Source organism: Ictidomys tridecemlineatus, chromosome 3 (assembly GCF_052094955.1).
Source record: "Ictidomys tridecemlineatus isolate mIctTri1 chromosome 3, mIctTri1.hap1, whole genome shotgun sequence".
Classification (NCBI taxonomy): Eukaryota; Metazoa; Chordata; class Mammalia; order Rodentia; family Sciuridae; genus Ictidomys; species Ictidomys tridecemlineatus.
The window spans coordinates 21,908,307-21,936,285 of record NC_135479.1 but is presented as its reverse complement, the minus strand read 5'-3'; the positions used below and the strand labels follow the sequence as shown (position 1 = coordinate 21,936,285).

The following is a 27,979-nucleotide window of genomic DNA, read 5'->3' as shown; positions in this document are numbered from 1 at the left end:
CAAGACTATCTACGCCTTCTACTAGGAAAGCCCAAGATGGCCGGGTGCGGGACCCGAGTGACAGCCAAAGTCCAGCTCCCGGCACCCTGCGCCTGCCTAAGGGAAGCCAAGGACAGTATCACTCTCCCTTACGTCACCGAATACGTAATCCCGTTTGCCCGAAAACGTGCCGCAGGGCGCAGGCTCCGCCCCCCAAAGAGCGGGGCGATCAAGCGCAGGACGTGAAGCATGCCGGGATTAGCTCTGGAGCTTCCCAGTAGCCTCTGCGGCGGGCGTGGTGCGTAAGGAGCTGGCCGGCGGTGGCCGTTCTCCGTAAGATGGCGGACCGGCGGCGGCAGCGCGCTTCGCAGGATACGGAAGACGAAGAATCTGGTGCTTCGGGCTCCGACAGTGGCGGCTCCCTAGCGCGGGGCGGCGGGAGCTGCAGCGGGAGCGCTGGAGGCGGCGGCAGCGGCTCTCTGCCTTCCCAGCGCGGTGGCCGCGGCGGGGCCCTCCATCTGCGGCGGGTGGAGAGCGGGGGCGCCAAGAGCGCTGAGGAGTCCGAGTGTGTGAGTGCGCGCGGGCGGGGCGGCGAGCCGGCCGGGGGCGGGGTGTAGGTGAGGCAAGATGCTGGGAGCAGATTTTGTTAGAGGAGAGGAGAGTTATCCCGGGGCGAGTTTGCAGCCATCCGGAATCCCAAGGGAAGGAGAGGTTGGGGGATTCTGGGGAGCGGGGAAGAGACGCTGCAGATGAAAAGCCGATGTTTATTCAGAAATTGGGACTGGAGATGAAGAGGCAGGCCTCCCTCAGATATTACTTGTTAAAGATTTACCTTTCTCCATGTCTGTTCAACCATTTTGTGTTGAGTCTTCAACAGTCCACCTACATTTCTTATTGGGCTTCTCACTTCTGGAAATCACAGAGCTAACCCTGTTTTCTCCTTCCCCTCAGGAGAGTGAAGATGGCATGGAAGGTGATGGTGAGCACTGTTTTTTACCTCATCATAAGAGTATTTGTGTACATAAACTCAGGTCACCTATTTCCAACAATAGACATCCTCTCAGACTGTTACGGATTTGAGGGACGGTGCTGCAGAGTGGCTTTTTGGAACATAGTGGTTAAGAGCATAGTTTTTGGCTAGGCACAGTGGTGCATGGGGATCAATCCTCAGCACCCCCACTCCCCAAAAAAGAAGAGGTTCTGGAAGTGTGATCTTGGGGCAAATTAGTCACAGTCAATTTCCCCTACTTTTATCTCTTTGGTAGGTTGATGTAAGAATTGAGAGTTTTAGCTTGACCCACAATAAAAAGTCAGGAATGCAATTATAATTTCTGTTGCTTTTTCTTGACAAATTTCTGTTTTCTTTTAGCTGTTCTCTCCGACTATGAAAGTGCAGAAGACTCAGAAGTGAGTGTAATAGATTTTTTTCCTATGGTGTAAGTCATAAAATGCATTTTGAAAATATCTGCAAAAATACCATGACCCTACTTGTTTCTCTTCTGTATTCTTCATTTATGTTTCTTCAAAACTTAATAGAAGTATTGTTTAGTTAGTGGTAGAAACTACAAGTGTTGGTTGAACTGTTAGTATTTGGCTTCTCTATATTTGAAAAAAGTAATGTTTTTGTTTTTTGTACCAGGGATTGAACTCAGGGGCACTCGACCACTGAACCACATCCCTAGCCCTATTTTGTATTTTATTTAGAGACAGGGTCTCACTGAGTTGTTTAGCACCTTCCTGTTGCTGAGACTGGCTTTGAACCAGATCCTCCTATCTCAGCCTCCCAAGGCCCTGGGATTATAGGCGTGTGCCACTGCGCCCAGCCTTTTTTTTGTTTTGTTTTGTTTTTTTGAGATGGGGTCTCCATGTGACTGGACTTCTTTCTACCTTAGCCTCGTGAGTAGCTGGGACTATAGATGCCTGGACCAACATGCCCAGTTTGAAAATAAGAGAACTTTCAAGTCCTTCAAAAGGTTCTTGACAGTTTTATGCTATCTGGGTTGAGAAGCTAGACAGTTGGATTATTACTTTTTTTTTTTCCATATCTACCTGAAGACTTTGAAAGGATAGGATATTGAAAGATTCAAAAGCATCTTTCATATTGTAGATAAGACTTTCTGTCTCTAGGGAAAAGTTTCCCAGAGTAAAGCTTATTTGTTTTGATTGACTAAGTAATTACAGATGCTTCCAGAATGGCTGTCTTAGAGTTGTTGAATAATCCTGAGTTCTGGATTTAATGATGTGAGTATATGCAGGAAGAATTGACTTGTGGATTAAAGATTCTGTAAATTTTATGAAACTGTTATTACATCTTGAATTCTGTTAAACCTCTGGAGATGCAGCAGTGAACACCTAACATAACTACTATCTTTCAGATCTTACAACTTAAGGAAGTCCACAAACATTTAGGCAGTCTTACCTAAATGAAAGAGTTGTCACTTTATGACAGCTCTTGGGATAGGGTTAAGAAAAGTGTTATTATAACTGAACACTGAATCCATCGCAGGCATTCAAGAAAGAATATTATAATTAGCAAAACAAAACTTGTACTAGGCACAGGGGGAAACAGGCAGGAAAGCCCAGAGACAGAAGAGAAGGTGGAGCATTTGGAGACTTGAAATAGTTTGATGTGGTTAGAGCATTTTTGGACAGGATGGGTAACAGAAAGAAAGGTAAGTTGATGAGCAGGGGCTGGATCATGAAGGGGATTACTTGTTCTTTTTCTTTACTAAGTACCTGCTTTGTGCTAGGACTGTTTTAGGCACTATGTAAAAGACAGACGTAGTTCTTCCCTTGTGGAGTTTTACTTTCTGGATCAAAGAGGGGAAGGAGACATTTAAGCAAGAATTATTATAATGTTTGATAAATGCCATGATATTGGAAGCATAAGATGTGTTGGGAGCACATTGCAGGGGCAATTGATTGTTTTTAGGGTATTTGGAAACAGAATGGGATGTTAAATAGGAGTTAGCCAGGCAGAGAGGTTTTGTGTTTTTTGGCACTGGGGATTGAATCCAAGGGTGTTTTACCACTGAACTACATCACCAGCCCTTTTTATTTTTTTTATTTTGAGACAGGGTCTTGTTCAGTAGCTTAGGTCTTACTAAATTGTTGAGGCTAACCTTGAACTTGCGATTGTCCTTTCTGGGATTTGCTGGGATTACATACCTGTGCCACTGTCCCTGGCTTAGGAAAAGTTTTCTAAAAAGCGGGAACATTGAAAAGAAGACCTATAAGGTTAGATTGAATGATCAGTTGTATAATATGAAATGTTTATATAACTAAGATATAGGAAGGCAAGGGCTGGATATGGTGGCAAATGCCTCTAATCCTAGCAACTCGAGATGTTGAGGCAGGAGTCTCAGCAATTTAGGAAGGTCCTGTCTCAAAAATAAAAATGATGGGGCCCAGTATGCATGCCTGTAACCCCAGCAAATGAGGAGGCTGAGGCAGGCGGATTAAATTCAGAGCTGGCCTCAGCAAGACCCTGTTTCTAAATAAAATATAAAAAAGGACTGGGGATGTGGCTCAATGGTTAAGTGTCCCTAGGTTCAATCCCTGGTACCAAAATAAAAATAAAAAAGTATTTGGGTTCTATTCTAAGGAAGTGAAAAAATTTTAAAGTGTTTTAAAAGTCCCATATGGTTAGATTTAAATTTAAAGCAGATTTTTTGCCAGATCCAGAGAATATTTCCTTGAGAAAATTCAGTTGGCCAGTACCTACTGAAACAAAATCTTGGAGGGGCTTGGGAAACTCAGATGTTTATGTTTGTAAGATCCCAGGTTGATGCTAAAGCACAGTAAAATTTGAGAAGTAATTATAACAGTTCTTTTATCTGTAGCAGGGAGAATTGATTGATAAGATTGGACAGAGAGGAGCTAGTTAAGGAAGTTATTAGGGAAATATAGGCCAGCAGTGAGTGTGGCATGTAGGATAGTGGCAGTGAAAATAGAAGTGGACAGAATTGAAAGTTGTGAGAGGTTTGGGATGAGGAATATTTTGTAGTAGCCATTACAGACTGGAAGCATTGGAAAGATTGCTTGGCACTTGGAATGTTTAGTGAGGTTTGGTGATTCTGAATTTATAATGGCTTACCATTCTATATGTAAAGGAGTTTGGATGTTGTCTGATGGCAAGGGAAAAAATGGAACTGAGGATTTACATGTAGATCATGAATCAACAGCAGGGCAAGAGAACTGTTAGTTTGTTAGGATAGTCCAAGAAACATGATAGTGGTACTCTAAAGAAGGGTAAAACACCAGTGTAACTGGTAAGACATGGATAGATTTAAGAGATTTTGGTGGTACTACTCTTACCTTTCAGTAAATGAATTAAGGAGTCAAAGAAATGTCCCAAGTTGATGAATAGTGCTAATTAATTACTTAAAAAGGGACTATAGGATGAAGAGATTTTACAAGGACCATGGTGGGTTAGGGTTTTTGTTGTTTTGGTACTGGGGATTGATACAATGTTTCATTAAGTTGCTGATGGCTTTGAATTTGCTATCTTCCTGCCTCAGTCTCCAGAGTTGCTGGGACAACAGGTGTGGGCTACCACTGCCTAGCCATAGGTTAGGTTTTAGATGTTTTCTTTTGTTTGTTTTGCAGTGGTATGAATTGAACCCATGGCTTTGTATGTGCTAGATAAGTGTTCTGCCACTGAGTTACACTCACTGAGCCAGATATTGGATGTTTTGGGATTGAGAATTTGTGGGACTTTGAACTTGGCCTCATGCATACTAAGCAAGTGCTCTACCATTTAGCTGTATCCCTGGCCTTTTTTTTTTTTTTTTTAATTTTGAGACAGGGTCTCACTAAGTTGTCAAGGCTGGTCTTGAACTAGCAATCTTCCTGCCTCAGCCTTCCAAATGGCTGGAATTATAGGTTTGCACTATCATGCCTAGCTAATACATGAGTGCAGTTCTTTTTTTTTTTTTTTTTCCCCTCATCTGAATAAATTCTATATCTAGTTAACATTGACAATATCAGTTTCTACAGTTTCCAACCCAGAAGCCTGACCAATAGACTTTAGTATTAAAGTAATTTTTTTAATATATAAAAGGAATATATCTTATTTTCCTAGGTCTGCTATAACAAATCACTATAAAGCAAATTACTTAAAACAACAGAAATTTATCTCAGAATTCTGGAAGCTGAAAGTTTAAAACCAAGGTGTTGGCCAGACTGTCTCTGGAGGTTCTAAGAAAGTCTTTTCTCTGGCTCTCTCCTAACTTCTTGTGTTTACTGGCAATCCTTTCCATTCCTTGGTTTGTGTATACATCATCCAGTCAATCTCTGCTTTTATTTTCACACAGTGCTCTTCCTGTGACTATTCAAATCCCCCCCCACTTTTTTTATTGATGCATTATACTTACGATGGTGGGATTTGTTGTTACATATTCATATATGCATACAATATAACAACTAATATGTGATTTCTAACTGACTTATCATACCTTCCTAATCCTGAGTTTTTATTATTTAGTCTGTCTGTCTTTGTTTTATTTTAATTTATTTTATTTTATTTTGGTACTGGATATTGAATTCAGGGGCACTTTATGATGGGGCCACATCCCTAGCCCTTGTTTTTTTTTTTATTTTGAGGGCAAGGTCTTACTAAGTTGTTGAAGTTGGTGTTGAACGTGGCGATTCTCCTGCCTAGCCTTTTTTTTTTTTCTTCCGGTACCAGGGATTGAACTCATGGTCTCACTGAGTTGCTTAGCGCCTCTCTTTTGCTGAAGCTGTCTTTGAACTCTTTTTTTTTTTTTTTAACTTTTTAAAAACTTTTATTTATTTTTTAGTTGTAAGATGGACACAATATCTTTTATTTTATTTATTTATTTATATGCAGTGCTGAGAATCAAACCCAGTGCCTCACACATGCTAGGCAAGTGCTCTACCACTGAGCCACTACCTCAGCCCCATGCACTTATGTTTTTGAGTACAGGGGATACCTTATAACCTAATTTTATTGTAAATGGGTCCAAAGGGTTTCAGTTTTGCTATCCGGAGGCTCTGTCATTCCATGTGGAGATTTGAAGAGAGATCAAACTATGTTGTTTCCATTTTCCCAAAACCTTTGAGAAAACTTTTAAAGAAACTCATCTCTGAAGGGTAACCTAGAGAGATGATAACTGGAGAGAGCTCTTTGATGCCAAAAGGTGGTTTGGGCTGGGGATGTGGCTCAGGCGGTAGCGCGCTCGCCTGGCATGCGTGCGGCCCTGGTTCGAGCCTCAGCACCACATACCAACAAAGATGTTGTGTCCGCCGAAAACTAAAAAATAAATATTTAAAAAAAAAAAAAGGTGGTTTGATGGTTTTTAAAGTTGGAAGGGTCTTAAATTTGGTTAAAGATCGAAAGAACAAATTCAGAAGGCAAGAAAAGAAAGGGAGTGGATAATATGTGTGCTGGTATCCTTGCCTGAATATCTGAGAGGTAGGAACCAGAAAAGAGAACTTGTAATTATAGAGAGGTGAAAGGTATCTGTGAGGGAAACTGGTGTTCCTTTGTTTTTTCTTTGTGAAACAGAAAGAAAGAAAGACATCTGCTTCAAGAAGTGAGGTTGAGCCTGATATGGTGTCACTGGCCTGTAATCCCTACTACTACAAAGACTGAGGCAGAAGGATTACAAATTCAAGGCCAGCCTGGGCAATTTAGAGGACCCTGTCTCAACTTAAAAGAGAAAGTTGAGGGGCTGAGGTGATGGCTCAGTGGTAGAGCGCCTGCCTAGCATGTGTAAGGCACTGAGTTCAATTCTCAGCACCACATATAAATAAATAAAATAAAGGTCCGGTGACAACTAAAAAATAAATAGAAAGTTGAGAGTGTAGAGTATAGCTCACTGGTAGAACACTTGTCTACCATGTGCCAAGTCCTGTGTTCAATTCCCAGCACTACCAAGAGGAAAAAAAAAGATATTGAGTTTGGTGGTAGGGCATGGTAGGAATTGTGAGACTGAAAGAGGTTTGAGAGTTGAAATTGGAGGTAACATTCTGTGTGTATAAGTGTAACTTCCTTCATTGATGGGGTAGTTTATTGTAGAGCTAGAGAAAGCAAAAAGTTGAGTTGATATAGTCCCAGGCATTGGGGACTGGCAAGGAATAGAGGGTGTTCCTAATAGTGATAGAAATGAATGAGCATGGATTCTAGAGCCAAGAAAAATAAATGTGAGACTGGGGTCATGGCTTAGTGGTAGAGCGCTTGCCCAGCATGCGTGAGGCACTGGGTTGGATCCCCAACACCACATAAAAATTAAACAAAGGGCTGGGGATGTGGCTCAAGCGGTAGCGCGCTCGCCTGGCATGCATGCGGCCCGGGTTCGATCCTCAGCACCACGTACAAACAAAGATATTGTGTCTACCGAAAAAACTAAAAAATAAATAAATATTTTTTTAAAAAACTCATCTTTTAAAAAAAAAACTAAACAAAATAAAGGTATTATGGGAAAAAAAAGAGTAAATGTGAAAAAGGATTGATAGAAAGTTGAAGATCAGGGCTGGGGTTGTGGATCAGTAGTAGAATGCTTGCCTCACTTGTGTGAGGCACTGGGAAAGGTCCATAAACAACTAAAAAATATATATATTTAAAAAAATCATGGAAGTAGCTGTCTTTAAGAATTTGAAGATGAGAGAGTAAAGGAATAATTAATAATAAAAAGCAGCCAATTCCTTCCTCATACTGGGGGGATAGAACCCAGGGCCTCACACATCCTAGGCAGTCGATCCAGCACTGACCTATATCCCCAGCCTTTTTTTTATTTTGAAACAGGGTCTTGCTGAGTTGCCCAGGCTGGCCTTGAACTTGCTGTTCTTGTCTTAGCTTTCCAAGTAGTTGATATTAGAGGTATGTGCCCCAAAAAAGTAGTTTAAAAACAAATAGTGTTATTGATAGTTTGCTTAGTATAAATTTATATATATATAAAACTTACTGTAAATTATTTTATTGTGATGCTGAGAATCAAACCCAGTACTGCACACATGCGAGGCAATGGGAGGAAGCACTCTACCATGGAGTCCCAGCCTGCTTACTGTAAATTTTATTCATTTAAAGAGTACAGTTTAATTTTGAAAGGTACAACCACTACTGTGTCAGTTTCAGATGTTTCTCACTTCAAAAAGAAACATGTAACCTTTAGCTATGAATCCCTCTTCCCCCTCCTCTTCCCTCAGGTCTAAGTAGACACAAATGTACTTTCTGTAGATTTTCCTTTTCTGGCCTTTTATATAATTGGAATTCTGTAATATGTAGGCTTTTGTGACTGGCTTCTTTTATTTAAAATAATGTTTTCAAAACATTTTTAGCGAACATCAGTACTTCATTACATTTTATGACTGAATAATAATCGGATTAGGTTGTAGCATGTGTGAGGCACAGGGTCTGGTTCTCAGTACCACATATAAAATAAAGGTCCATCCAATAACTTAAAAAAAATTTTTTTTAATAATCAGTTATATAGAAATATAGTTTTTTAATTCATTCATCCATTGATGAAAATTTGGATTGTTTATGTTTTTCCTCCAGCTTTATTGTGGTATATTTGATGAATAAAAGTTGTATATATGAAAGGTCTATAATGTATTTTTTTTTAAACCCCCCTGCAACCAAGGGAAACATTGTGATGTTTCAATATATATCACCTTATGTAGTTAATTTATTTTGTGGTATGTAGTTAATTTTGTGGTGAAAAAGCTTAAAATCTGCCTTAGCAAATTTCACATATGTAAAACATTGTTATTATTAACAATAATTACCATTTTAGCCAGGTGTGGTGGTTCATATGCCCTGTAATCCCTGTGACCTGGGAGACTGAGGCAGGAGGAATTGCAGGTTCAAAGCCAACCTCAGCAATTTAGACAGATTGAGTCTCCAATTAAAAACAAACAAACAGGGCTGGGGTTGTGGCTCAGTGATTAAGCATTGCTGGGTTCAATTCCCAGTACAAAAAAAAAAAGGAAAAAAATTACCATAACTGAAGATTTATATCATTTGGCTCAAAAAACTCCCATTTCCCCTACCCTCCAGTTCCTGGCAACCAACTTTCTACAAATTCCACTTAAAAATGAGATCATGCCATGTTTTGTGTCTGGTTTATGTCAGTTAGTATAATGTCTTCTGGGTTTATCCATGTTGTCTCAAAATGGCAAGATTTCCCCTTTTATTTTTTTAAGGCATGAGCAGTACTTTATTTAATGTGTATGTACTACATTTTCTTTATCCTTTTGCCTGTCAGTTGGCACTTGGGCTCTTGGGTTGTTTCCTTTTTTCTTTTCTTTTTTTTCCCTCCTCCTCCTTTATGATTCTGGGGGTTGACCCAGGTACCTTGCACATGTTTTTATTTATTTTTCACCCTCTGTCCTTTTTTAGGTTTTATTTTGAGACAGGTCTCCCTAAGTTGCCCAGGATGACCCTCAAAACTTGTGATTTTTCTGCCTCAGTCCCCCAAGTTGTTAGAATTACAGGCAAATGTCACAATGCCTAACCTATTTCTGTAGCTTCTTTCATCTTTTTGGTTATTTTGAATAATGGTGCTGTAAACATTAGTGTACAAGTTTTTTTTTTTTTTTTTTTTTTTTAAATGGTGCTGGGGATTGAACTGGGGCCTTGTGCATGATAGGCAAGCACTCCATCAGCTGAGCTATATCCCCAGCCCCTAGTATATACATTTTTGTATGGATATATATATATATTCCTCCATATTTGTTATTGGTACATTATAATTATAATTATACAGAATGGTATTTCACTTTTCTTGAGTTTGTACCTAGGAATGAAATTGCTGAGTCATGATAACTGTTTAATTGTTTGAGGAACTGCCAGATTGTTTTCCAAAGTGTTTGCACCATTTTACATTTCTATTAGCAATGTATATGTTTCAGTTTCAGTTCCTCTACTCCCTTGACAACACTTGTTATTGTCTGTTTTTTTTTTTTTTTTGTATTAATTCTAGCCATCCTAGTAGTGTGAAACCTGTTTGATTTGCATTTCCCTGATGACTCTTCAGATATTTTGCCCATCTTTTAGTTGGGTTATTTGTCTTTGAATTATTCAGGGTTTTTTTTTTTGTTTTTGTTTTTTAGTATTGTTTTAGTTGTTGATGGACCTTTATTTTATTTATATATGGTGCTGAAAATCAAACCCAGTGCCTCGCACATGCCAGGTAAGCTCTCTACCACTGAGTCACAGCCCCAGTCCCATAATTATTGAGTTATTTTTGTAAGTCCTTTATTGTATGTGATTTGCAAGTTTTTTACTCCTCATTCTGCGGATATTTTTTCCTTTCTTTAATGGTGTTCTTTTAAGCGCAAAGATTTTATTTATTTATTTCTATACTGGGGATTGAACCCAGTGGTCAGTGAGTGCTAAGCTATATTTGTAGCCCTTTAAAAATTCTTTTTTAAATTTTGAGACAGGGTCTCACTAAGTTGCCTAGACTGCCCTTGAAGTTTTCCATCTTCCTGCCTCAGCCTCTGGGATAACTGGGATTACAGGTGTGCACCCCTGTGCCTGTCTCAAAGGTTCTAATTTTTTTTCCTCTTTATGGTGGTGCTGAGGATCGAACCCAGGGCTTCACACATGCAAGGCAAATGCTCTACCACTGAGCCACAACCCCAGTCCCTCTAATTTTGATTAGGACTAATTTATCGGTTTTTTTCTTTTGTTGTTTATGTTTTGGTGGTATATTTAAGAATCCTTGTCAATCCCAAAGCCCTAAGGATTTACTCCTGTATTTTCTTTTAAGACTTTATCGTTTTAGCCTACTTCATGTAAGTCTTTGATCCATTTGAGTTAGTTTTTGTATGTAGGGAAAGGGTTTAAGTTTGTTCTTTTTCATATGACAGCACTAGGGTATTTAGATTTAACATTGTAATAGTTGAGCAGGTTTACTATTTTAAAAAAGTGTGTAGGGGGCTGGGGATGCAACTCAAGTGGTATAGCGCTCACCTGGCATGTGTGCGGCCCGGGTTCGATCCTCAGTACCACATACAAAGATGTTGTGTCCGCCGAAAACTAAAAAATAAATATTAAAAATTCTTTCTCTCTCTCTCTCAAAAAAAAGTGTGTAGCAGTTGCAGGTAAGACTAGTTTGGAGTATAGGCATGAAAATGAGTGACTAGAGTGGAGAGAAGACTGAGCTAGTCTTTTAAGTAAATGGCAGGGTGGGCCCAGGCAGAAGCATAAGTGATAGGAGCCTCAAGCAGGGATTTCAATTGAGGATGAGAAGCTGGCCATGTATAGTCAACAGCTACACATAAGACTGAGATAGGAGGATCACTTGAGCCTAAGCAACATAGCAACACTTTGTCTCTAAAATGTGAGGTATATAGATATATACACATGTATGTGTGTATATATATATTATATACATATTTTTATCTATTTATATACACACATAAATAAAAAGAGAAAAAGAAGTTGAATCTGGAAGAGATGTTGGGAATGGGGAGGACACTAATCCTACCTCTTAAATCTGAAAGATGTGGGGTAGTGGGCGGAACAAAAAGCTAAAGGCCCTGCATAGTAATTTTTTACTGGAAGCAGTTTGCTTCAGGATTAGTGAGAGTTGGAAAGAGGTCAGCAGTGCAGAATGTAGAGGAGTTTGTCTCTTCCAGCAAAGACCATTTTTTTTTTTTTTTTTATATAGTTATAGGTGGACACAATGTCTTTATTTTACTTTCTATGTGGTGCTGAGAATCGAACCCAGGGTCTCATGCATGCTAGGTGAGTGATCTACCTCTGAGCCACAACTCCAGCCTAGCAAAGGACTTTTTAATTTTTTTTTCTTTTTTTAGTTGTAGATGGACACAACACTTTTATTATTTTTATGTGGTGCCGAGGACCAAACCCAGTGCCGCATATGTGCTAGGCAAGTGCTTCACCACTGAGCTATAACCCCAGCCCTAGCAAATGATTTCGAAGACATCCCTATAGGGTAGTACCTTGGCTTGAGTTAGACCAGGCTTTGACTCTATTTTGGAGTCTCAGCAATGTGTTTATCTATCTTGCCATTCTTCCTTGGAATCAAAATTAACTTCTCATTTGGAATAAAAGAATTGCCTCATTTAACATTGTCATACAGATTAGAGGGGGCAGAGCATAAAGAGTTCCTTAATTGATCATGCTTGATACTATTTTAAGGTCATATAAAGTCATTTATGGGGCTGCGGTTGTAGCTCAGTGGTAGAGTGCTTGCCTAGCATGTGTGAAGCACAGGGTTCGATCCTCAGCACTTCATACAAATAAATGAATAAAATAAAGGCCCATCAACACACACAAAAAAATTTTTTTAAATAAAATAAAGTCAGGGCTGGGGATATGGCTCAAGCGGTAGAGCATCGCCTGGCATGCATGCGGCCCAGGTTCAATCCTCAGCACCACATACAAACAAAGATGTTGTGTCTGCCGAAAAACTAAAAATAAATAATATTTTTAAAAATAAATAAATAAAATAAAGTCATATATGCACATTAAGCAAGTTATTGAATTTTCCACTCCAAAACCTGTGGGGAAATAATTATCAAGGAAAGAATTGAATGATTACCACCCACCTGCCCCCATATAAACAGGAGAGAAGATTTCAAGTAATTGAAGAAAATGAGAAGAATCAAGGGTGATGGGTTGGAATGCTGTAGATAAAGGCTTGATTCTCATAGTAAAGGTATAGTCAAGTTGGGCGCAGTGACAAATGCCTATGATCCCAGCAATTTAGAAGGCTGAGGCAGGAGAATCACAAGTTCAAAGCCAGCCTCAGCAACTTGATGAGTTCCTAAGCAACTTAGACCCCATCTCAAAATTTTTTAAAAAAGAGCTGGGCGTGGTGGCACATGCCTGTAATCCTGGTGGCTCGGAAGGCTGAGACAGGAGAATAAATAAAATACAAAATAGGGGGCTGGGGATGTGCCTCAAGTGGTAGTACACTTGCCTGGCATGCGTGGGGCGCTGGGTTCGATCCTCAACACCACATAAAAATAAAGATGTTGTGTCCACTGAAAACTAAAAAATAAATATTTTTAAAAAATACAAAATAGGGCTGAGGATGTGACTCAGTGGTAAAGTGCCCCTGAGAGTTCAATCTCTAGTACCCCCAAAAAAAAAAATTTTTTTTAAAAGGGGTGGTGATATCGCTCAGTGGTTATATGCTCCTGGGTTCAGTTCAATTCCTGGTACGAAATATATATCTAAATATAGTCAGGCAATGTCCCTTAGTTCTCTGTCACTTTTCTGGGAATCCTAACTTAAGACACTTGGAGGCCAAAATACCCAGATGTTGAGCAGTGAACAATGAGGAAGAGGGATTAATTAGCTTGTCTGGGCCAATCAGACAGACCTAGCTCTATTTGAAGAAAGTGGATAGAATGTATATCTTGAGAGCTTCTCACTTAAAAAGGACTCTTGGTTGAGTTTCTTTGACCAGATTGCGGGGGTCAACCTAGCTTAGAGAGAAAATTGTGGTTCAGGTCAAGTGTCAGCCCCTGTAGAACAGAAGTCCCATGTACACAAATTTGCCAGATGGTAGAGCTAAACCACCAATGGGTACTAGACCACTTTTCCATTAACCCATTTCTTTGTGGTATTGTAGCCATTTAAGTCTACCTCCCTAGCCTGTGGTTCTACTTCCTTAGTTAAAATCCAAGAAAGACAAGGAGAAAAGAGTAACCTTGTTCTAAAGCCATTCCCCTGCTCATGAGTCTTAGCTGCTGTTGTTTTTCCTCTCTAGGGCTAGCTATACCTCCATTTTCTGACCTATTCTAGTGCCCCCTATTTAGAGAGATGGCCTAATGATTCTCTTTGTGTGAAGAGACTCAACACTTTTTGTCAGGAGCAGAATTATCCAGTCTTGATGTGGTAAGAGGGGAAAAGTGGATAGGAAAGAGATCACAAGTTTGTTCGTGTGTTGTTGCCATGTCACCTCCCCACTTCTGCCCAATATCTAAAACAAGATGTTCTGAGATTTTCCAGGTCAAAATTTTATAATGTGATTCTGGACAGAGTTCTTGGCTCTAGAGATCTCATGCTGCAGAAAACTTAGAAACCTTCTTCACCCTGCCCCCCAAAAAGAAAGATAAACTTGGCATTTATATTATAGACAGGAAGAATGTTAAGTCATGGGGCTAAGAGTGTAGCTCAATGGTAAAGTGCATCCATGTGGGGTCCTGGGTTCATTCTCCAGCATCAAAAAAAAGAAAAAAATATATCACTATTTCCCAATTTGGAGGTAACAATGCCTTGAGAAGTGTTTGGGGATTTAGTTCAGTGAAGAGTGCTTGCCTAGTCCATGAAAGGTCCTGGGTTCTATCCTTTTGTGGGAGTGGGGTGGGGAGATGAAAATAGTAACTTGAGGGCTGGGGATGTGGCTCAAGTGGTAGTGCGCTTGCCTGGCATGCGTGCGGCCTGGGTTCGATCCTCAGCACCACATACCAACAAAGATGTTGTGTCCGCCGAGAACTGAAAAATAAAATATGCCTCCTTTAAAAAAAAAAGAAAGAAAATAGTAACTTGAGAAATCATTACAAGAAGTTTGCAAATTCACTAAGTAATCTGTTGCTATGGATTAAATATATATCCTACATATATATATATATTTTAGTTGTTGACAGACCTTTATTTTATTTATTTGTATGTGGTGCTGAGAATTGAACCCAGTGCCTCATGCATGCTAGGCAAGCATGCTACCACTGAACCACAACCCTAGCCCCTACCTTTATATATTAATTATTGTAATTCCTAGTATTTTGGTACTAGGAATTGAACCCAGAGGTACTTAACCACTGAGTCCTATTCCCAGCCCTTTTTCTTTTTTTTTAAATTTTGAGACAGGGTCTTGCTAGGTTGCTCAGGACCTCACTAAATTGCTAAGGCTGGCCTTGAACTTGCTATCCTTCTGTCTCAGCTTCCTGAGCTGCTGGGATTTTAGGTGTCTTCCACTATATCTGGCTGTACTATTATTTTTTAAGATATGTAAATTAATAAAATGTGTGTTTTTTTAAAGTGTTGAATGTGTAGCAGTTGTTTGTAACACATTTTTTTTTAGTCTAGATATATCCTGAAATTTTTAGATCATAAACTAGATGGGTCTGCATAATAAAAGATTAGAAATTTCTGCTCTAAGTCGTTTGAGATGGGTTAAATGAGAGTGTAGTTATGCACTGTGTGTTTAAAGAGACAATTCATGGAAAGGGAATGAAGTTGTCAACAAAGATATAGCTCTTTCAGTATGTAAGGTACTTTATCTTCTATTTATTTATTTATTTTTATTTTTTAGTTGTAGTTGGACACAATACCTTTATTTTATTTATTTATTTTTATGTGATTTTGAGGATTGAACCCAGGGCCTTGCACATGCTAGGCAAGTGCTCTACCGCTGAGCCACAACCCCAGGCTTCTACCTTCCATTTATAGCCCCTGGATCCCTTCTTCATGCTGCCACTGCTAACAATTCCTTGCATATATTCCACTAATATCTATATGGAAGTGTGTGTGTACATGCATGCACACATGTACAGGCGTGCATGCATGCAGATACATGTTTCTATATATTCATATTTTATATTTATTTTAATTAGGTATATATGACAGCAGAATGCATTTTGATTCATTGTACACAATTGCAACACAACTTTTCATTTCTCTGGTTGTACACAATGTAGCATCACACCATATGTGAAGTCATAACTGAACCTAGGGTAATGGTGTCTATCTCATTCCACCATCTCTATATATTCATATTTTGTACTGAGTGCCCTTACCATTTAGAAATATGGGTAACAATGTTGATACGCTTGCTCTTTCTGTATGTGATGCTAGAGATTGAATCTGGGGTCTTATCTCACCAAACACTCTACCAATTGAGCTTTATCTCCAACTCCTATTAGCTTCCTTTTAATTGTTTTGTATTGGGGGGTGGTACTGGAGATTGAACTCTTGGGTGCTTTACCACTAAGCCATATCCTTGGCCCTTTTTATTTTTTGAGACAGGGCCTCACTAAGTTGCTTAGGGCTTCATAAGTTGCCGAGGCTAGCCTCAAACTTGAAATCCTCTTGCCTCAGCCTCCAAGTTGCTGGAATTACAGGTGTGCACCACTGTGCCTGGCTTAATTCTTATGCTCTAGTAAATGTTTCTCAGAAAATATTTTTCTAAAGTATGGAGAATATTGTTATATCGCATGTTGTGTTTATACACAAATATGTAACAACAAATCCCATCAACATACACAATTATAATGCACCAGTAAAATAATATAGGAAAGGCTGGGCGCAGTGGCACATATCTGTAATCCCAGCGGCTCAGTAGGCTGTGGCAGGAGGATCATGAGTTAAGAGCCAGCCTCAGCAACTTAATGAGGCTCTAAGCAGCTCGGTGAGACCCTGTCTCTAAATAAAATACAAAAAGGGGTGGGATGTGGCTCAGTGATTAAGCATCTCTGGGTTTAATCCCCAGTATCAAAAAAAGGGGGAAAAAAAAGTGGTGTAATTCAGATCCTATCTCCTAGCTGACAGGGAAACATTTTTTCAGGCTGAAGAAGGGGAATACAGCGAAGAAGAAAACTCCAAAGTGGAACTGAAATCAGAAGGTAATGATGCTGCAAATTCTTCAGCAAAAGAAGAGAAGGGAGAAGAAAAGCCTGACACCAAAGGCACCGTGACTGGAGAGAGGCAAAGTGGGGATGGACAGGTCAGTACACAGCACAGTCCTCTTTGGGAGCTTGAATAGGGAATTGCAATCTTGGAAGGGTAAGGAGCCCTTTATCTTTCTTTCAGGAGAGCACAGAACCTGTGGAGAACAAAGTGGGTAAAAAGGGCCCTAAGCATTTGGATGATGATGAAGATCGGAAGAATCCAGCATACATACCCCGGAAAGGGCTCTTTTTTGAGCACGACCTTCGAGGGCAAACTCAGGAGGAGGAAATCAGGTAAAGGCTACTTGGTGCTGCTGCTTTCTAGCATGTATTTTGAGCTTACTGTATGTCAAGACACTTTATCAAGTGCTTTACCTGTATTATCTTGTTTATTATTCACAATTTAAGGTAAGAATCACAATTACTATGCTCTTATACAGATGAGGAAAATAAAGCATAGAATGTTTGGTAATTTTTGGTAAGGGACTAAGACCCAGACCCAGTCAGTCTCCAAAACCCATCACATTTCTGCCTCTCTTAATAGGAGGCCTCTGAGCTATGAAGTACTTGCATAGGATAAGAGATGTTTGAAAGTACCAAGTGGATCAAGACACTTTTTCTTGATTTTGTCTAGACCCAAGGGGCGTCAGCGAAAGCTATGGAAGGATGAGGGTCGTTGGGAGCATGACAAGTTCCGCGAAGATGAGCAGGCTCCAAAGTCCCGACAGGAGCTTATTGCTCTTTATGGCTATGATATTCGCTCAGCTCACAATCCTGATGACATCAAACCCCGAAGAATCCGGAAACCTCGGTGAGGAAATTTTGGATTGTTGATATTTTCAAAAAGAACTCCTCTGCTTTTCTGAATGCCTTTCTAGCTAATAAGTGAGTGGATAAGGAAATGGAATGTGTCCCTGAATCACTTTATATCTATCATGGTCCCTTAAACAGTTTCTCCGTTTCCCTTTTTTAGATTTGGGAGTCCTCCCCAAAGAGATCCAAACTGGATTGGTGAGCGTCCAAACAAGCCCCATCGCCATCAGGGTCCTGGGGGTACCCTACCACCAAGGACATTTATTAACAGGAATGCAGCAGGTACTGGCCGCATGTCTGCACCCAGGAATTACTCTCGATCTGGGGGCTTCAAGGAAGGTCGTACTAGTTTTCGGCCTATGGAGGCTGGTGGGCAGCATGGTGGCCGGTCCGGTGAGACTGTTAAGCATGAGACTAATTACCGGTCACGGCGCCTGGAGCAGTCTTCTGTGAGGGATCCATCCCCAGAAGCAGATGCTCCAGTGCTTGGCAGTCCTGAGAAAGAAGAGGCAGTCACAGAGACATCAGCTGTTGTTCCTGACACAGCACCACCAGCCCCTGACAGGCCTATTGAGAAGAAATCTTATTCCCGGGCAAGAAGAACCCGAACCAAAGTTGGAGATGCAGTCAAAGCTGCTGAGGAGGTTCCCCCTCCACCTGAAGGGCTGACCTCAGCACCTCCAGTCTCAGAAACCACCCCTCCTCCATCTACTAAGACAGGGAACTGGGAAGCTCCAGTAGATTCTGCTGCAGGTGGACTAGAACAAGATGTGGCACAACTAAGTATAGCAGAACAGAATTGGAGTCCAGGACAACCTGCATTCCTACAACCACGGGAGCTTCGAGGTAGGTATTATAGTGTTGATGGCTAGCTGTTTTTCTGCATCATTGGGCTTAGGAATTTGGGAATTATATCTTACCTTTTCATTAACTGAGTAAAAGTATGCATTAATTGGTTCATTTGTCCAGTTCTCAGAGCATTTGTGTCTTTTACCCAAGGCTATTTCACTACTTTTTAAATTTTTTTTTCCTTTTCTGGTACTAGGGATTGGACCCAGGGCCTTGTACATAGTAGGCTAATGCTTTACCACTGGGCTACATCCCTAGCACTTGTTATTTTATTTTATTTTGAGACAGGGCATCACTAAGTTCCCAGGCTGGCATGGAAATTGTGATCCTCCTGCCTCAGCCTCCCAAGTGTCCCACTACTTTAGGTACTATTAACTGATCGTTGTTGAGCCTCTGAGTCAGAATCCTTTTCTGTTCTCTATACAAAAATGTAGAAAAGGGCTGGAGTTGTGGCTCAGTGGTAGAGGGCTTGCCTCATACCTGTTAGGCACTGGGTTTGATCCTCAGCACCACATAAAAAAATGAATAAATAAAATAAAGTTATTGTGTTCATCTACAACTTAAAATATTTTTTAAAATGTGGAAAAGGGGGCTGGGGTTGTATCTCACTGGTAGAGTGCTTGCCTAGTATGTGTGAGGTTTGATACTCAGCACCACATATAAATAAATAAAATAAAGGTTCATCAACAACTAAAAAAATATTTATTAAAAAAAATATGGAAGAAAGGGGCTGGGGTTGTGGCTCAGTGGTAGAGCACTCACCTAACACAGGCTGCAAGGCCCTGGGTTTGATCCTCAGCACCACATAAAAATAAATAAATAAAACTTATTGTGTCCAAGTATAACTAAAAAAATAAATGTAAAAAAAATATTTAAAAATGTTGAAGAAAGAAAAACAAAGTGGAAGAAGGTGGCAGTGTTGTTAATTGTTTGAGAACCAGCTGTTGCTCCTGACGCTGCACACTGTTTGAGCTAATGGTTAATGTGTGTGTATGTGTGTGTGGTGCTGGGTGAACCCAGGGCCTTGTGTGTTAGAGCCAAGCACTCTACCAACTGAGCTATATCTTCAGCAGCCCCACTAATGATAATATTTGAAGGCAGAAACTTTCTCATTTGAGTCTGGATTGGGCTCTTCTTTTTTTTGAAGGAATGTCTGTTAAATGTCATTAGCCTTCTAGAGACAGAGTGCCCAATAGAACTTTATGTAATTCTGGTGCTTTTGAATACTTGAAATGTGACCAGAGGGAGGAAGTGAACTCATTTAAAATTTAAATAGCCACATTGGGGCTAGGATTGTGGCTCAGCAGTAGACCAGTTGCCTAGTATGGGTAGGACCTTGGTTCAATTCTCAGCATCACATAAAAATAAAGGCATTGTGTTGTGTCAATCTACACCTAAAAAATAAATATTAAAAAAAAAATTTAAATAGCCACATATGGCTAGTGAGTCATCATATTAGACACATAGTTCTACAGAGTAGGACCTAATGTCCCTTTTGCCCATTCTGCTTTGTCTAACCAGATAGACTGAGGTGTTGTCTTAGTTTCTGAAGTCTAATGGAAACATAAAGATAGGAAGTCCTCATCTGAACTGGGAATGCAAGACCCTCCTCTAGTACATGTGACTTTTTAAATACCCCATATCAGTGTAGCCTATATTGGACCTAGAATTGATCTCTGAGAGTAGTAGATACACTTGCTGATTTTGGGGGGTATTAAGGGGGATTCTGGGGATTGATCTACTTTTTGAGCTACTTTTCTACTTTTCTGGTACTGGGGATTGAACCAACTCTTTTTGTTTTATTTTGAAATAGGGATCTCTGTAAATTGCATAGGGCCTCACTCAGTTGCTGAAATTGGCCTTGAATTTGTAATCCTGCTGCCTCAGCCTCCCAAATTGCTGGGATTACAGGCATGCCCCACCACGCCCAGCTTCCCACTAGTACTTTATTATCATTCTGAGACAGTCTCTGATTCTTTTTTATCCTGAGTAATTTTCAGCCAATGTGGAATCTTCCCAAATACCCATACCTGTGCCAATAATGTAATCAAGTAGATTTAACAGAATATCCTACTGCTCTCCAGTTGCTGCTCTGAATTTTCTCGGCTGAGATTTTACAGTATGTTTGATAATGTGCTAATTATAACCTCCCAGGGCCTCTATTCAGGGAAGTGTTTGGTAGGGAAAATTTGAGCATAAGGGGTTTTTGTTTATTGGTTGGTTGAGTTTTGTTTTGGTTTTGGTGCTGGAGATTGTACCCAAGGGTTCTTTGTCACTCAACCACATCCCAGTCCTTTTGTTGTTGTTGTTGTTTGTTTGTTTGTTGTTTGTTTTTTTAATACTGGGGATTGAACTCAGGGGCACTCAACTACTGAGCCACATCCCCAGCCCTATTTTGTATTTTATTTACTCACTGAGTTGCTTAGCACCTTGCTATTGCTGAGGATGTCTTTGAACTTGTGATCCTCCTGCCTCAGCCTCCTGAGCCGCTGGGATTATAGGCATGCGCCACCGCTCCCGGCTCCAGTCCATTTTTATTTTGAGACAAGGTTTCACTAAATTGCAGAGGTTGGCCATGAGCTTTCAGTCCTCCTGCTTCACTCTCCTGAATTGCTGGATTAAAGGTGTGTACCACCTCAAAAATTTTCAGACATGATCTTATTAAGTTGCCCAGGTTGTCCTCAACTTGTGATTCTCTTGCCTCTGCCTCCTACATGGGATTACAGGTGTGTGCCGCTGCACCCAGTTGAACATGAGTTTCTTCACTGAAGTCATTTTTTTTATGTTTAAGTACTTTATTACTGTGTTAAGGTGGTTGGAAATAGGGGCAAATTTTCAAATGCTATTATTGCCCATAAGGAGATAGTTTAAAAAAAAAGAAAACTAGGACAGGGGTTGTGGCTCAGCAGTAGAGCACTCGCCTAGAACATGCAAGGCCCTGGGTTTGATCCTCAGCACCACATAAAAATAAATAAATAAAGGTATTGTGTCTAACTACAACTAAAAAACAAAAATATTAAAAGAAAAAGAAAACTAGCAGGTGGTATACTCTTGTGATCCCAGTGACTCAGAAGGCTGAGGCAGGAGGATTGCAAGTTTGAGGCCAGCCTCAGCAATTTAGTGAGGCTCTAAACAACTTAGATCCTGTCTAGAAATTAAAAAGGGGCCAATGGTTAAGGCCCCTGGGTTCAATCCTTGGTACCATAAAAAAAGAAGAAAGCTTTTCCCCATGTTCAATGCCAGGTTTCTGTTCTTGCAACTAAAGGGCTCAGGGGTCACTCTAGTTAAACTGGGCTAACTGGGCTGCACAAAATAACCACACAAGAGACACAAATACCTTGAGGAGAAGCTATTCAAATGAGACAAGGGGTCAGGTTTCAGGGGGCTGAGTCTATCTTCATGATGTCCACTGTCAGCAGATTGACTGACACCTGCGTAGGCCACACCCAAGGGCACAGTAAGAGGAGGGGACACACACAAGGCACTTCCATGGAAGATTCTATCCTAAACAGAGCAAGGGGTTATATTACAAAGGAGCAGGTGAGCATAGCTTCACCCATGGGGCTGTAGTAAGACACCCATTTCTGTGACTGAGCACCTCAGCACCCAGTTGGGGAGTGTAACTCAATCACCCATAAGATTGGCCTCCCACAGTTCAACTTGTCATTTCTTGGTGACACCCTTGAGTCCCACCCAAAACAGTCACTTTTTGTTGTCTACTACAGGTATGCCGAACCACATACACATGGGAGCAGGACCTCCACCTCAGTTTAACCGGATGGAAGAAATGGTACAAAAAGGGAAGAGGAGTAATTGGGGGAGGGCTGCATATTATAGCTTGTCTACTGTTTAAACCAAGATAAGATCTTGATGTTAATTTCCCCACTGATTGCTCATGTTTCTTTTAATTTAAGTCTCAGAAATGTAGAGTAGAAGATTTAAATTGGAATATTGATTCTTTTCATTGATTTTTCATTTATTTTGCAAATACTAAACACCTTCCAAGTACCAAGTGTTTTCCAGCATCTAGCAAAAGATAGGACTTTATATGAGAGTCAGCCATTAGAAGTCTTGTTCAGGTCTCTCTCTTTACCTTAGGGTGTCCAGGGTGGTCGAGCCAAACGCTATTCATCCCAGCGGCAGAGACCTGTGCCAGAGCCTCCTGCCCCTCCTGTGCATATCAGTATCATGGAGGGACATTACTATGATCCACGTGAGTTGTTTGGTACTGTTTGGGTACCTTTCTTGGCTTGGTGATTGAATTAAGAGGCCAGCCTTTTATCTCTTAATTTCCCTTCGTACCTCTCAAACTATTCTCAATTTTTTTTTTTTCACATGGAAAATTGAGGACATCTTTTAAAGGGTTTGGGAGACAGGAAGACATTTCCTTGTGATATGAAGAGAGTCACAATATGATATCTTACAGTGCAGTTCCAAGGACCAATCTATACCCATGGTGACAGTCCTGCCCCACTGCCCCCACAGGGCATGATTGTACAGCCGGAAATGCACCTTCCTCACCCAGGTAAGCTTTGTACTTCTATCTGTATGCTTCTAGTATGTAAGGATGTGTTTTGGGGACTCCATAAACCCCAACATACTTGAGCTCTTTGCTGCTAGCCTGTGAGGCTGGCCATCCTGGTTGTTTGGGTCCATTCTGAGGATTTCCATCCTGAGCTGTTTTGTGCTGCAGTTCACCCAGACCATCCTGTAAAAATGAAAGTATCTTTTTCAGTTTTTGTCATCCTGTTCTTGTCCAGGTTTACATCCCCACCAGACACCGGCACCTCTGCCCAATCCAGGCCTCTACCCACCACCAGTGTCCATGTCTCCAGGACAGCCACCACCCCAGCAGTTGCTTGCTCCTACTTACTTTTCTGCTCCAGGAGTCATGAACTTTGGTAATCCCAGTTACCCTTATGCTCCAGGAGCACTGCCTCCCCCACCACCTCCTCATCTATATCCTAATACACAGGTGAGATGGCTAATGAGCAGATTTTTCTAGGTCCATATCTTTTAAATCAGACAGGACTGTGCTATGAGGAGAATGCTAAAGGAATTTGAGAACTTTTCAGTGATGCTGATTTCATGTGGGGCAAGGATGCCTCCTGGTGGTCAGGTGCAGGAAATGCAGCTTATGTAATGCTTATCAGTTTATTCACTTCAGCTTCTTTATTGGTATTTCATTGAGTGTTTTTGGGGTATATCATATCTGCTGTTTACTCAGCAGCACAAAGGAGCTGTATTCTAGCTAGTTATGGTGGTAAACACTTATAACCCCTAGCTATTAGGGAGACTGAGACCAGAGGACCAAAAGTCTGAGGACAGCCTAGGTAACTTAATTAGCAAAAACCCTATGCAAGTCCCTGCATTCAATCCTCAGTAAAAACACACACACACACACGCACACCACAGAGAGAGAGAGAGAGAGAAATTCTCCTCGACAACTTGCCCTACTTTGTCCTGCTTAACTTCCTTGATACCATCTGTATCTGGAGTGTCACCATTGAGCTCAGCCTTTGCCATTTGTTACCAGATGGTAGAAACTGAAGAAAGCTGGGCAATAATTTGGAGGAAGTAACCAGAACATAATAGTGTCATATTAAGGCAGAAATGAAAAGTCACATTATTTTAAAGAGGGCAGCTTAAAACTTAAAAATTATAGAAATTCTCCAGTACTCTTAATTTTTGTGGGTAGATGATGTTTCCTCTTTGTTATAGGCTGGATGAAATAATTCTTAGCTTTTTCTTCTCTTGGCTTGTGGGGTCTCAGGCTCCATCACAGGTATATGGAGGAGTGACCTACTATAACCCTGCCCAGCAGCAGGTGCAGCCAAAGCCCTCCCCACCCCGGAGGACTCCCCAGCCAGTCACCATTAAGCCCCCTCCACCTGAGGTATGAGCTCCTACCCATATTTATGGCATATGCTTACATCAGTGACTTTCCATTTTGCAGAGAATTTCTCTGCTCTTCAGGTTGTGTTCCTATGGAGTGTAGTCTTTTTTGGTATGACCTGATAGGAAATTTTAACTTTATTTCAGGTTGTAAGCAGAGGTTCCAGTTAACATGACTTTCTGAATATTTTAACTCTAACATCATAGAGAAGTAAGTGAACAACTTATTATGACTTTTGTTCTTAAAACTAATGATTGTACTTGCTTACTTAACAACCAAAATCACCTAATTAATGCTTAATGTTATAATCATGGGATATATCTGAAGCTTTAAAGGAAGGACACACAGAATCTGCCAGTTTCTTTGTTTTGCAAATGTATTAGACAGGGTTGAAGCAGAATCTGTTGTTAACTTCACAGTTTCATTTGGGAACCTGTAAGGAAAATACACAGGAATACAGTATATTGACCAAGAAAAGTGGAAATCAGAATTGAAGGTAATATAGCAGAAGGAGTCAGTTTTAACAATCATAAAGGAGAAGGAACATGAGGATTACTATGTTTTAAGATCATTAAAACATTTAGGGTCTGGGAGTGTAGCTCATGGTGATAGAGCATTGCTTAGCATGTGCAAGGCCTTGGGGTTTATCCTTAGTGCCACAAAACAGAACAAAACCGCATTATTTAGAATGTGGCTTCATGAGAACAGTTTGTAAATGTCCAGAGGTTCACTAACATTTTGTTGGTTCTTCCCTTTCTCAAGATCAGCGGAGATGAGATCTCAGGAGGGAAGAGAAATTCAACTGGCTATCTACCACCCTGAGGGCTTCAAAGGTATAGGATGGCCCTACCAGCAGGCATCTGAAGGAGGAGGAGCCCTCTTCCTCTGAGGACAGGCTCTGCTGAAGAGAGGAGAAACAGGTGACCTCCTCGCACCTCCGCTCTTCACTTGAGCTGTCTGTGCTCAGGGGAGCCGAGACCCAGACAGCCCAGGCTTCTGAGGATAGATTCAGAAGCCCAAGTCTTGCTCTTCTTAATTTTCTCCTGGGAAATTTAAGTGTCTTCTCCCAGGGAAGTTCCTGCCTGTTTGTTTTGTTTCCTAAAATGTTTGTTTTTAAAGCCCGGCTTGCTATTTTTAAATTAATATTTTTAGTTTTTCTGTTTCTTTCTCTCTCTCTGCCTTTAAATGAAACAAGTTCATTCTTCTGGTTTTCTAGCCCCTCTGGGTTCCCTTTGACTCTTTCCTGCATCCCAGATAATTGAGAATGTATCAACCAAGTGTAAAAAGAGCTGGCCTTTCATTTTTGGTGGGCCTTTGTTATTCTCTTGTATACTTGAATTCTCTTAACTCCTCTAACCCTGTGGAAACAAAGCTGTCTACACACAGTGTCCCTTTGTGGAGAAAAGCTCAGAGTGGATGAGTAGGAGCCCTCTTTTGATTTAGGTTTTACAAGTCTGAGCTTCAAACAGTACCTGTGTTCTGGTAGGCTTCAGTCCTCTACTGAGGGCAAAGTCTCTACTGTGGGGAGAAATGGCAAACCAGATACTTTTTCAAGGAAAGAGGATCGAGTGAGAGCCTTTGCACCTTAGGGGAATGTATTCACACAGTCCTCAGGACTCAGACTTTGGGGTTAGTGGAATTAGAGGACCCTGCTTCTCTTCTTTCCATTCCTACCCCACTCCCTTCTCAGTTGCTATGGACCAATGCATCTCTCTAGAGGCAAATACAGCAAGCAGTCTACCTTGTCCTTTGCAATTGCTCTTCTCCATAATTTTCCTGCTACAAGTGTTTTAGGTGTTACTTCCCCCAGTTGTCCTGTTCTTGCAAACAGAAGATATGGCACCTGGGCTTAAGGCCTAAGGAAGCCAGTCAGTCACCTTCTGGGCAAGGGCTCTCCCTTCTGTCCTCTCCATGGCACCAACCTGCTGCCTCTGCGGGATAGCTTCCTGTTATTGCAGCACTGTGTCTGCCAGGGGGAACTTGGCCACTATCCCTGTCCTTCTACAGAACCTGAGGGAGAAGGTTCCCCTAGTAATGTCACTGTCTATTCTTACTCCTTCCCTCCAGCAGCTGGCCTAGCCACTGAGTCACGGTGTGGGATCAGGAAGGAGGAGAGGCAATTAAGCTGTAACCCCCAAGGAGGAAATAACTAAGAGGTTCCTTCCGGGGGTAGCCGGTGGTTGTGCCTTTTGTAGGCTTCCCTTTGCCTTAAACCTGAAGATGTCTCCTCAAGTCTGTGGGCAGCATGCCCAGATTCCCAGACCTTAAGACACTGTGACAGTTTTCTGTCTGTCCACTATGTTTAGTTGCAAGGATTTCTCCATGTTGTTGCTGTTTTTTTTTTTGTTGTTGTTGTTGTTGTTACTGTTTTAAAGGGTGCACATTTGTGATCAACATTATGACTTGGAGATAATAAAATTTAGACTATAAACTTGGCTACCTTGCCAGTGTTTTGTGTGAGTATTAATTTGGGAGGAAATGAAGAGGACTTGCTAAATCCCTCACAGATTCACAGTCACAACCCAAGGGCTGGGAATGTAGCTTCTCAGTTGGTAGAGTGCTTGCCTTGCATGCACAAAGCCCTGGGTTCAATCCCCAGCACCACCACCAAAAAAAAAACAAAGTTGTGGTGGCTCCTGTGGTTATAGAAAACTGGGCTCATACCACTTACCATGGAGACAACCCAAGCCAGCTCAGACTTGTGAAATGGAAGCCCAGAAAGGTGAGAGCCTCTAGGAGGCCCTAAGTATGTCTGTGCTCCCCGTCACTTCTGTTTTTCTGATAAGAAAACCACATTTACATTACCACATAGGTATCAGGATATCATGGAGTCCCTCATTTGGAAGTGTCATGAACAATAAAACAGCCCATGTGAACATCTATGCCTTCTTTTGTGTCTTTCTAAAAAGTAAAGATATTGGCACTTAAGAATTTCGGACCACAATATAAGGGAGAGGTTCCTATCAGTCTTAATACAGGTAAGGGGAAGGGAAACTCAAAACACTACCATCTGTGGATCATTCTGCCCTTTACCTGGGCCCCTGGTGCACACAGGATGATTCCCAGCTTTGAATTGACTGTTGCTTCCAGGTCTGGATAGGATGGAAGTTTGCTGGTATGGGAGAATTTGACGTGGAGTTTTTGTCCTGGAGTTCCAGAAAGGCTTATATTGGGGACATGGATATTCTGGTGTATCTTAAAACGACAGATGGAAGTTCCCCCACACCTCAATGCTGCTGCTATGGCCAGATAACCATGAATTTTCTGAGCCCATCCATTGTCATTTTGCTTCCCTTCTCCCCCACATGATGATGATGATATCTGTAGGCCTGGTCTCCAGGGTCATGCAAAGAATGCCAACCAATCTTGGGGGTGGGTTACTAGTAGGAGGAACAAGATTGTTGAGATGCTTCCCCCTCACCCCTGCCTCCTGCTTCCCTGGTCCTGCAGTTAGATCCCATTGCTCTCTGTTGCCCTGGTAACCAGCTCTGCAAGAAGAAACTCAAGCTCAGCAAAGCCCCCAGGTTTTCTCTGCCCTCCCAGCCTGCTTCTTGGTGGGCAGAAAGAAGTGGAGTACAAGGGGCAGACAGATCAGCCTTAGATAGCCCTACCCAACCCCCTTCTAGACACCCAGAGGCTAAGTTCTCAGTTAAAACTTTTTGGCCCCCACCTCTCGGTTGTAATTCATATCATTCTACTTTTCTCTTTATTTTAACCATGAAAGCAGGTGCCTTACCAACACTCCCCCAGTTGGTCAGCACACAGGCCTGCTACCTTGTGGGTGACTCAAAAACTGCAAAATTTTGGAATCCCAGAGTCATCTCAGCA

At 41.2% G+C, this 27,979-nt stretch overlaps 2 protein-coding genes across 2 annotated transcripts in view; one reads left to right on the top strand and one right to left on the bottom strand.

The window, feature by feature from the left end:
- Positions 1-27,979, bottom strand: part of Top2a (DNA topoisomerase II alpha) — a 323,275-nt gene that overhangs the window by 108,765 nt on the left and 186,531 nt on the right. The window lies entirely within an intron of this gene.
- Casc3 (CASC3 exon junction complex subunit) lies at positions 253-26,586 on the top strand. The gene is made up of 14 exons (XM_005321812.5): positions 253-548; positions 931-958; positions 1,349-1,386; positions 16,491-16,649; positions 16,736-16,887; positions 17,228-17,404; positions 17,567-18,252; positions 21,981-22,045; positions 22,354-22,468; positions 22,682-22,780; positions 23,016-23,230; positions 24,029-24,151; positions 24,298-24,361; positions 24,914-26,586. The coding sequence occupies exons 1-13, from the start codon at positions 318-320 to the stop codon at positions 24,319-24,321; spliced, it is 2,112 nt and encodes a 703-aa protein (XP_005321869.1). The 5' UTR covers positions 253-317; the 3' UTR covers positions 24,322-24,361; positions 24,914-26,586.